At 46.2% G+C, this 11,270-nt stretch overlaps 1 protein-coding gene and 1 pseudogene across 1 annotated transcript; both read left to right on the top strand.

Annotated features, from left to right (window-relative positions):
* Positions 1-425: 425 nt before the first annotated feature.
* Positions 426-2,091, top strand: LOC122122322 (annotated as a pseudogene).
* Positions 2,092-5,573: 3,482 nt separating this feature from the next.
* LOC122122230 (crooked neck-like protein 1) lies at positions 5,574-10,280 on the top strand. Its single transcript, XM_042696306.1, has 2 exons — positions 5,574-7,576; positions 10,220-10,280. Exons 1-2 carry the CDS (start codon positions 5,574-5,576, stop codon positions 10,278-10,280), a joined length of 2,064 nt encoding a protein of 687 aa, XP_042552240.1.
* Positions 10,281-11,270: the final 990 nt, after the last annotated feature.

Below are 11,270 nucleotides of genomic sequence, written 5' to 3'. Positions count from 1 at the left end.
CACTCCCCTCATCCTCTCCTCCTCCCCTAGAAGGACAGCACAGTAGCCTTAGCACAAATGGCCTACTGGACACCAGTAATCATCTCGGAGGGTCCATCCTCTGACTGCCAGTCACTGCCTAATGCTCTGAGGTCCAGGCCTCCTCCACCTAGTCACACCCCCATCCACCAGGTCACATGCAGATCCAATCTGCCTGGCCCTGTTGTGCCTGGCCATGCCTGCATTCCCCAGTCAGAGGCTCCCTAGGCTCTGAGGTCCTTTCTGAATGCCCTCTGGCCACACCTCCTCATGGCCCTCCCCTATTTAATCCCTCTCCCCTGCCCTAAACTTTCACTCTCTGCACTGTGGTTTCCAGCTCAGGCGGGCTGGCAGTATGCTCTACTTCTTGCTTTTGCTTTTGTGTAAATCAACTCTTGCCAAAGAAAATGGCGCTCACCAGCTTTTTACCCGCACCTACTCAGCTATCCCTGGACCAACTTGAAGCTGAAGAGAAGGCAAGATCTCACAGTTCCTGGCAGACCTGCCTGGCCTCCTCACGCAGAGAAGCTCCCCCGTATGGGTGCCGAAAAGGTTGGAATCCTCGCTCGCTAGAAGATTTTGGAGATGGAGGTGCTTTTCCAGAGATCCATGTGGCCCAGTATCCACTGGCTATGGGAGGACAACAAACCAGGTCAAATGCGCTGGCCATTCAGGTCGATCCTGAAGGAAGAATTCGGTACGATGCAGTTGCTCCTCAAGGTCAGTCAAAAGACAAGGTCATTTACAGCAAATATACTGACCTGCTGCCACAGGAGGGGATGCATGCCGGTGATCCAGACCCACAGAGACCTGGCAAAGAAGCTATTCAAGAGATCACAGCAAAGACAAGTGTAGCCTTAGAGAAGTGTGTGCAGCAGAAGGTTGCCTCAGCCATGCCAGTTGGGGCAGCTGATCAACTGGCTCCTGCTCAGTATCTGCGATACACACCATCTCAGCAAGGAGTGGCATTGAACTCTGGAGCTACACAGAGGCTCATTCGCATGGTAGAGATGCAGACAGATCCAATGGAGCCTCCGAGGTTCCGGATCAACCAGAAGATTCCCCGGGGACCACCTTCTCCTCCTGCACCTGTCATGCACTCTCCAAGCCAAAAGATGACTGCCAAGGAGCAACAAGAGTGGAAGATTCCTCCTTGCATCTCCTACTGGAAAAATGCAAAGGGTTATACAATTCCCTTAGACAAGTGACTGGCCGCCGATGCAAGAGGACTTCAGATGGTACACATCAATGAGAACTTTGCCAAACTCGCCGAAGCTCTCTACATTGCCGATCGGAAGGCTCGGGAAGCTGTGGAAACACGGGCCCAAGTGGAGAGAAAAAGGGCTCAGAAAGCAAAAGAGAAGCATGAAGAGAAACTTAGAGTGATGGCCCAAAAAGCCAGGAAGAGGAGAGCTGGCATCAAAACCCGTGTGGACAGAGAAGATGGGGAGGCCTGTGGGAGGGAGGAGATCCGGCACGAGAGGCAAAAAGAGATACAACACAACCGGCATATTTCCAGGGCAGCTGCTGAGAAGAGATGGAAACCGCAGAAGAAGAAACATCGAGATATCACTGAAGTCATTGCTCTGGGTGTCCCCAATCCTGGAACCTCCAAGGAAGTTTGGTATGACCAGAGGCTCTTCAACCAGTCCAAAGGTATGGACAGCGGATTTGCAGGTGGAGAAGATGACATTTACAGCATTCATGATCTCACCTGGAGAGGTGATAAAGACATGGCCCAGACCATCTATAGGCCCAGGATAAATCTGGACTAGGACATGGATGGTGATGACCTAAAAACCAAAATCCAGACCAACAGCTTTCTTCCAGTTCAAGAGTTTTCCGGTTCAGAACATAGGCAGACCGCATGAGAAGGGCCAGTGCAGTTTGAGGAGGATCCTTTTGGTTTGGACAAGTTTCTGCAAGAAGCTAAACAGCACAGTGGCTCCAAAAGACTTGCAGATAGCAGCCGACCTGAGGAGCATGAGCATGAAGGCAAGAAGAGGAGGAAGCCGTAGATACTTCTCTCTTCCCACTCAATGAACTTCATCCAGAACCCTAGTGATGCAAGTCATGGGGATTCGCTTTGCAAAGGTTCAGAGTAAAATCCAAATGTGGATCCATTCCAGATGGATCAAAGACCTCGGAGTCAAAGCAGACCCTCAGAAAATATTACAGGATGGAATAGGAGAAAGCCTAGGTCTACTTGGCACAGGCCAAAATTTTCTTCAAAGAGACCCAGAAACACAACAAATCAAAGAAAGCTTGGACAAATGGGACTGCATGAAATTGCAGAGCTTCTGCATGACAAAGGACTTATGTAGCAAGATCAATAGAAAGCCCACGGTTTGGGAGAAGAGCTTCACTATCCATACACCGGACAAGGGTCTCATATCTAAAATAGACTTGGAACTCAAAAAATTAAATCCCCCAGAAACAAATCTCCAAAGAAACAACTGCCCGATAAATGAGTGGGCTAAAGACTTAAAGAGAAACTTCTCTGAAGGGGAAAGAAGGATGGCCAATAGACACAGGCAGAAATGCTCAACCTCTCTAGCCATAAAAGAAATGCAAATCTAAACAATCTTCTGATACTACCTCACCCCAGTTAGAGTGGCTATAATGAAGAACTCTAATAACAACAGATGCTGGAGGATGTGGACAGAAGGGACCCTTACTGCATTGTTGGTGGGAGTGTAGACTTGTTCAACCACTTTGGAAAGCAGAATGGAGGTTCCTCAAAAGACTCCACATAGAGCTCCCCTAGGACTCAGCAATCCCCCTTTGGGGCACTTACGCAAGTGTTTCCCCATCAAGACCATACTAAAGCTCCCAGCACAACTATGTTTATTGCAGCATTATATACCATAGCGAAGATATGGAACCAACCCAGATGCCCCTCAGTAGATGAATGGATCAAGAAAATGTGGTATATATACACAAGGAAAAGGTCAGATAATGTGATGTTAGGAAAATGAACCCTTAGATATGTATTTTAATGTTTTTTTTTCTTTCATGCATTTGTTTCTAACGCATTTATAAGATTATTTCTTTGTTGCTTTGTATGTCCCTCCCCCAGAGTATAACTCCCGCTTTAACTATATTTGATGTCAGTATAACTCGTGGAGGAGATGGGGAAAAACAAGTCGTTTAAGTATACAGGTGGACCTGCTGCGACAATGAGAAGTACAAGTTGTCATGTCGAAAACGAGCTTTACAACGTCGGTGCGGGGAGTGGGGGGGAGGGGGGGAAGGGATGGGTGGGGGTGGGAGGGGGGATCCTGGGAAGGGATGTGAAGGGTAAACAAAGGAGGAGGCTGCAATGCTTGGTAAGAAATGTATGCATTATCCCGCCCATGTAATTGTAACCCCTCTGTACAGTATGTTCACAAATAAAATAAAATAAAATAAAAAGAAATGTACTCATTATCTTGCCCATGTAATTGTAACCCCTCTCTATGGTATTTTTACAATACAAGAAGAAAGAAAAATAAGAAAATATGGTATATATACACAATGGAATTCTATGCCTCCATCAGAATGAAGGACATTGCCCCCATTGTTAGGAAAAGGAAAGACTTGGAAAAAATTATATTAAGTGAAGTAAGACAGGCCCAAAGAAACATAGGTCCCATGGTTTCTCTTATTTGCAATAACTAGTATATGTCTGAGACAAGTAGAAAAGGTTACATAAATTGATGTCCGGTGAAATGAACGCCAAGATGAGTATTCAAATGTTTTTTTTTTTCTTGCTATTGTTTCTTAAATAGTTATAAGATGGTTTCTTTGTTGCTTTGTGTGTCCCTCCCCCACGGTATAACCCCTGCTTTCACTGTATTTGATGTTGGTATACTTTGTGGAGGGGAAGGGAAGATACACATTGTTTAAATAGGGATACAGGTGGAACCATTGCAACAATGAGATATACAAGTTGTTAAGTCGAAAAATGAACTTTACAACTTTGGCTGGGGTGGGGAGGTGGGAGATGGGAAGGGATGGGAAGGGGAAACAAAGGAGGAGGCAACAATGCTTGATAAGAAATGGACTCGTGGAGCTGGGAAGGTGGCTCAGTGGTAGAGTGCTTGCCTTGCATGCCTGAGGCCCTGGGTTTGATTCCTCAGCACCACAAAAGCAAAAAGAAAAAAGTGGAAGTGGTGTTGTGGCTCACCTGAGTGTTAGCTTTGAGCTGAAGGGCTGAGGGACAGGGCCCAGGCCCAGAGTTCAGGCCCCATGTCCGGAACCCCCCCCCAAAAAGAAGAAAAAAAAAGAAAGAAATGTACTCATTACTTTGCCCACATGATGGTAACGCCTTTGTATGGTATTTTCACAATAAAAAAAATAGGAAAAGTTATTTTTAACGTTTCCACGTTTTCCTTTTTTCTATTTTCATTTGTCAACTTGCAGGATAAAATTCCTTCATTGTAGAAGGAACAAAATACAATATAATACAGTTTTTCCTATCTGAACCATGTGGTGGTCTCCTTTTGGCAAACCCTACACAAGGGAGCCCAACCACCTGGCCGAGAGGGTTTGGCTTCTCTCTATGTACTGAGGACATTTTAAGTGGGAGGTCAGCAGAGTAATGATTATCAATTTTCCCACAGGAAAGTAAGATTAGTTTGTCAGATCTAATGAGATCCTGCTCCCACCCCTCCTTAGCCCATATATTGGTCAGACGCCCATTGCCACCATGTGAACCACTCTGGATATCAAGCTACCCATGTTAAATTGAAACAGAGCTCTCCTTCTAAACTAAACGTTCAACTTTCTTGTTCATACTGTTTCCTAAGTCTTCTTTCCCTAGAAGAATATCCAGGTTCACAATCAAGGAACCATCTCTGCTGCCTTGTCCTGATCGGGATGACATCTGTGCATTCTATTCCAAAGAATGATACCCCTGTGTCAGCAGGAAGTAGCCAGAGAGAAAAGGCTCTCCATCAAAAGTGCCAAAATGCTGGAATGTTAGGAGTGCCCTGGGAAACAACACTGCCCCCAACACCCCTCCTGCTCTCCTCCTCCTTTCCAGGAGAGGGCAGCATGGTAGCCTTTCCAGAATTCTCCTGCTGGAAAGCAGTAATCTCCTCAGTCAATGTCCTGAATGAGAGTCAGCAAAGGGCTCCAGGCTCTGAGGTCACCACCTCACCCTCTGAGGTCACCCCCTCACCCACCCAGCCCTGTCTCCCTAAGCCCAGCCACGCCCTTATCCACCCTGTCACACCCTGATAAGCCCAGTCACTCCCTCATCCGCCCAGCCCTGCCTGCTTCCACCAGTGAGAGGCTCCCTAAGCTCTGAGGTCATTTCCGCCTCCACTGTGGCCACGCCTCCTCCCCGCCTGGCACTATATAAGCCCTCTGGCTGGTGTTAAGCTTTGTCTCTGGGCCAGCCTCCCTCCAGTGCAGGTCGGCGCGCAGGTTGGTCTTGCTCCCTCCTGTCACTCAGCTCTTCCCGCGGACTCGCTTCGTTGTTGGGAAGCTTGGTAATGTCAAGAGCTCTCTGTCGGGCAGCTCTCTGCGATCCCAGTGTGTGCGGACATCTCCCAGGATCTCCTGCAGACATGGCGGTCTCCACCGCAGTCGGGAAACTGCGGATCCCTCAGGTGGCCAAGGTCAAAAACAAAGCTCCAACTCTCGTCCAGATCACCGCTGAGCAACTGCTGAGGGAGGCCAAAGAACGAGAGCTTGAGCTTCTTCCACGTCCACCTCAACAGAGGATCGCAGATGAAGAAGAATTCAATGACTACAAGCTGAGGAAAAGGAAGGCCTTTGAAGATAACTTAAGGAAGAACCGGACTGTGATTGGGAACTGGATAAAATACGCGCAATGGGAAGAAAGGCTCCAGGAAATTCAGAGGGCTCGATCCATCTACGAGCGTGCTTTAGACGTGGACTATAGAAATATCACCCTCTGGCTGAAATATGCAGAAATGGAAATGAAGAATCGCCAGGCCAACCATGCCAGAAATGTGTGGGACCGTGCCATCACAACACTGCCACGAGTCAGCCAGTTCTGGTACAAGTACACATACATGGAAGAGCTGTTGGGGAACATGGCCGGTGCCCGGCAGGTGTTTGAGCGCTGGATGGAATGGCAGCCCGAGGAGCAAGCCTGGCACTCCTACATTAAGTTTGAGCTGAGATACAAAGAGGTGGAGCGGGCACGGACCATTTACGAACGCTTTGTTCTTGTGCACCCGCGGGTGAACAACTGGATCACATATGCCCACTCTGAAGAAAAACATGGTTATTTTGCCCACGCACGGAAAGTGTATGAGAGAGCTGTTGAGTTCTTCGGAGAGGAGCATATGGATGAACACCTCTATGTTGCCTTTGCCAAATTTGAGGAAAACCAGAAAGAATTTGAGAGGGCCCAGGTCATCTACAAGTATGCCTTGGACAGAATCCCAACACATGAGGCTCAAGAGCTCGTCAAAAACTATACCATCTTTGAGAAGAAGTTTGGTGACAGGCGGGGTATTGAAGCTATCATTGTGAGCAAATGCAGATTCCAGTATGAAGAGGAAGTGAGGGCCAGTCCCCACAATTATGATGCGTGGTTTGATTACTTGCGCTTACTGGAAAGCACTGCAGAAGCTGACACAGTGCGAGAGGTTTATGAGAGAGCCATTGCCAATGTCCCACCCATTCAGGAGAAGAGACACTGGAAGTGTTACATCTACCTCTGGATCAACTATGCACTCTATGAAGAATTGCAGGCAAAGGATCCTGAGAGGACAAGGCAGGTGTATCAAGCCTCTTTGGAATTAATTCCTCATCAAGAGTTCACATTTGCCAAAATGTGGCTCTATTATGCACAATTTGAAATAAGACAGAGAAATTTATCATCTGCCAGTAGAGCTCTGGGGACTTCCATAGGCAAGTGTCCAAAGAGCAAGTTATTTAAAGGCTACATAGAACTGGAAGTGAAGCTTCGAGAATTTGACAGATGCCGGAAGCTTTATGCAAAGCTGTTGGAATTTGCACCTGAAAATTGTACCTCCTGGATTAAGTTTGCAGAATTAGAGACAATCCTTGGTGATGTGGAGAGAGCCAGGGCAATCTATGAGTTAGCCATCAGCCAGCCTCGCTTAGACATGCCAGAGGTGCTTTGGAAATCCTACATCGACTTTGAGATGGAACAGGGAGAAATTGAGAAAACACGAAATCTTTACCGACAGTTGCTCCAACGGACACAGCATGTCAAGGCATGGATCAGTTTGGCTCACTTTGAGTTGTCTGCAGGAGAAGGGAGTGTGTCTAAATGCAGACAGATTTATGAAGAGGCTAACAAAATCATGCGGAACTGTGAAGAAAAGGAAGCGAGGCTTATGCTGCTGCAATCTTGGAGAAGCTTTGAGTATGAATTTGGAACAGTATCAGATAAGGAGAGAGTAGACAGACTCATGCCAGAAAAAGTGAAGAAGAGAAGGAAGGTTCAGATGGATGACTGGCCTGATGCAGGCTGGGAAGAATACTGTGACTACATCTTTCCAGAAGATGAAGCTGGCAGCCAAGCTAACCTCAAACTTCTGGCTATGGCTAAACTTTGGAAGAAACAACAGCATCCTGACTCAGGATGCTTTCTCTAAATGTTGCCACATTTTGGTGTTTTATATTTTTATTTGTAATGTTGTAAAATTTTGTAATATTGTAAAGTTTGTAAAATTTTTCCTTGTTGGAAGGAATAAAATAAAATAAACTCTTACCTATCTACAGCATGTTGTGGTCTCCATTTATTGAAACTTACATTAGAGAACCCAACAACCCGGCCCAGAGGTTCAGCTTCTCTAAACTTACTGAGGATACTTTAAAAAGGAGGTCAGGAGACTAGCGATTATCAACCTTCCCTCGGAAGAGCAGGACAACGTTGTCTTATATATGTATAAATGGTAGTTCTTTGTTTTCATATGGAAGATATTGAAGTACAGTTGTTTATTTGATAGTATTACTTAGTACATGTATAGTTTTTATCAATTCACTGGGGATGGACATTTGGCTCAGACACTTGAAGCTGTTAGGAACACCCACATTGCAGACTTGGGATGGACATCCACTTTTAGTATACTTGTTTTGATTCCAAGAAAGAGATTGCCAAGTCCTATGGTAGGTATGTATTCATTTAGAAGCTACTATAAAAATGTCACAGTGCAGATCAGAAGGAACAATTCTGCCCAACTAGAGGTAAGGTATGTGAAGTACTGTTGCCAATGTTGACCATGTTAATTCCATCACAGGTCTTCATGGTAAGCACTTCTCAGGCTTGTTTCTTGAAATGTCACATCTGACCTTTCCCTGTGCCTGGTTGACTGGATTAAGGAGGTCTGACCAACAAAGCTTCTGCTCACCACTGGCAAGCCATGTGGATGTCCAGACCTAGTAACCCTTCAGCCCCTGCAGGCGCCTGACTTCCACCCTACTACAGATCCCAAGGGAGATCAGTCAACTCATGGAAACATGAGGAAGAATGATTTTTGATTTAAGCTCTAATAGTGTTTGCTTGTAATCCCGGCACTTGTGAGACTGAGGTAGGAGGATTGGGAGTTTGAAGCAGGCTGGACAACATGGATAGAGCATATTTAAAAGAATATTTTTGGTTATTGCTGTCGAAAAATTATGGATATTTGATAGACAACAGGAACAAAGGTCATCACCCCAAAGTAGGATGTGACCATAAAACCAAGTAAGCTGTCAAGTCATTTCCTGTTGATTTGGTGAGGTGTGTTAGTTTCTGAATGGATGGTAGGGGAAGGCAGAAGAAAGGATTTAAAACTTTTTGCTATTATCTGTGTCAGTATTATTTTCTTTTTAGCTTGTGACATATTGTAAATTTCATCTTCTCTGCCTGCAAATCCACTGGTTGAAGAGCTGTTGGTCATACTGAACTTCATTTGAGGTGCAAGGATTGGGGACACCCCAATGACTTCAGTGATTATCTGCTGTTCCTTTTTCTGCAGTTCTGATCCCTTCCCAGCAACTGTCCAGGAAAGATAATGGTCATGCCGTCTCTCTTTTTGCCTCTCCTGCTGGATCTCATCCCTCCTATGTGCATGCCTCCCTATCATCTGTCCACATGGGTTTTGATCCCAGCTCTCCTCTCCCTGGCTTTTGTGCCATCACTCTAAGTTTCCCTTTCATTCTGAATCCTTTTTCTCTCCACTTGGGCCCATCTTTCCACAGTGTCCAGAGCCTTCCAGTCAGCAATATAGAGAACTGCAGCCAGTTTGGCAAATTTCTCATTGATGTGTACCATATGAAGTCCTCTTCCACTAGCGGCCAGTTGCTTGTCTAATGGAATTTTGTAACCCGTTGCATTTTTCCAGTTGGAAATGCAAGGAAGAATCTTCCACTCTTGTTGCTTCTTGGCAGTCATTTTTTTACTTTGAGAGTGCATGACAGGTTCAGGAGGAGTAGGTGGTCCCTGGGGAATCTTCTTGTTGATCTTGAACCTCAGAGGTTCCATTGGATCTTTCTGCATTACTGCCATCTGAATTAGCCTCTGTGAAGCTCCAGAGTTAAATGCCACTCCTTGCTGAGATGGTGTGTATCGCAGATACTGAGCAGGAGCCAGTTGATCAGCTGTCCAAACTGGCATGGCTGAGGCAACTTTCTGCTGGACACACTTCTCTAAGGCTACCCTTGTCTTTGCTGTGATCTCTTGAATAGCTTCTTCACTGGATCTCTGCGGGTCTGGATCATTAGTATTCATCCCCTCCTTTGGCACCAGGTCAGTATATTTGCTGTAAATGACCTTGTCTTTTTGTTTTTTTGCTTATGTGGTGCAGAGGAATTGAACCCAGGGCCTCATGCGTGCAAGGCAAGCGCTCTACCACTGAGCCACCTTCCCAGCCCCATGACCTTGTCTTTTGACTGTCTTTGTCAAGCAATTGCATCGTACTGAATTCTTCCTTCAGGATCGACCTGAATGGCCAGTGCATTTGACCTGTTTTTGTTGTCATCTCTATCCAGTGGATAATGGGCCACATGGATCTCTGGAAAAGCATCATCAAAGTCCTCTACCAAGCGAGATATACAGCCTGTTGGGTATCTGTATGAGGAAAGTTTCTCTATGTGAAGAGGCCAGGGAAATCTGCCATGGACTGTGTGATTCTGCCTTCTCTACTGCTTCAGGTTGGTCCTGAGATAGCTGAGTAGGTACAGGTAAAAAGCTGGTGAGTGCCATCTTCTTCAGTAAAAGTTGATTTAGTGAAGAGCAGGAGCAAACGGATGTCCTGCCTGAGTTGGATGCATGCACAGTGAGAGCATAGGGCAGGAGAGAGGAATTATATAGGAAGGGCAAGGAGGAGATGTGTCCACAGCAGATGTGGAAATGATGTCAGAGCTGATGGATCTTCTCTCTGGCAGGAAGAGGCCTGACTGGGGCAGATAAGCACAAGACCTCAGAGGATGAGGAAGTGACCTCAGAGCCCGGGGCCTTGCAGACTCAATGAGGGGATTGACACTTTGATGTGATTGATTACTTGTTTCCCACAGGTGATTTCTGGAATGGTTACTGAGCTTTCCTTTCTAGCAGAGAAGAGGAGGAGAGCAGGAGGAGAGTGGGCCAATGTCATGGGCATACCTAACATTCTAGCCTTTTGACAATTGAGAAGAGCCACTGATTCTCTCTGGCTACTTCCTGTTGACACGGTCATTTTTAGGGGTAGAAGGCTGAGATGACATCCCGACTGGTATAAAGCAGCAGTAACAGTTCCTTGGTTGTGAATGTTTATATTTGTCTATGGAAAGAAGTCTTAGGAGGCAGGGGCTGAACAAGAAGTTGAAAGTATAGCATAGAATGAAAAGTTCTGTTCCACTTTAAAATGGGTGACTTGATGCCCTTAGTGGTTCCCATGGTACCAACAGGGGTTTGACCAAAGATTTGGTCTGGGGAGGGTTAAGGGGGAGGGGTGAGGACCTGAGTGGACCACTTCACATCTCCAGGTCTGAGGAGCAAAACTCTAGTATTTCCACATCGAAGTGAGAGGGGCAAAGGTGGTCCAGTGATGTAACAGGATAAGGGACAGAGGACAGCAGCACTAACTCCTGGTGGCCCATCTGTAGGTCAAAAGTGCAAGAGAGCCTGGGAGCTGATCCCAGTGACAACTCCTGAGCATAGTCAGGTTTGACAGACCAAGTAAGGGAAGGTATGGCCATGAACACACAAGCATGTAAGTGCATACACATGCCCATGTGTAGGTATGAAGTTTGACTAGGTAAGCCAGGTTTTACAGAGAGAGTCCGGGGACACACAGGTT

The sequence above is a fragment of the Dipodomys spectabilis genome, unplaced genomic scaffold (assembly GCF_019054845.1).
Source record: "Dipodomys spectabilis isolate Male_0828 unplaced genomic scaffold, ASM1905484v1 ptg000207l, whole genome shotgun sequence".
In the NCBI taxonomy this organism is placed as follows: domain Eukaryota; kingdom Metazoa; phylum Chordata; class Mammalia; order Rodentia; family Heteromyidae; genus Dipodomys; species Dipodomys spectabilis.
The sequence above is the reverse complement of the archived record's forward strand: the minus strand, read 5'-3'. Positions and strand labels throughout refer to the sequence as shown.

Bases quoted from the DNA above. Each gene is read 5' to 3' on its own strand.
- LOC122122230 (XM_042696306.1), top strand. From the start codon at position 5,574: ATGGCGGTCTCCACCGCAGTCGGGAAACTGCGGATCCCTCAGGTGGCC. The intron at 7,577-10,219 runs GCATCCTGACTC...AAGTTGATTTAG, and splicing joins AAACTTTGGAAGAAACAACA to TGAAGAGCAGGAGCAAACGG.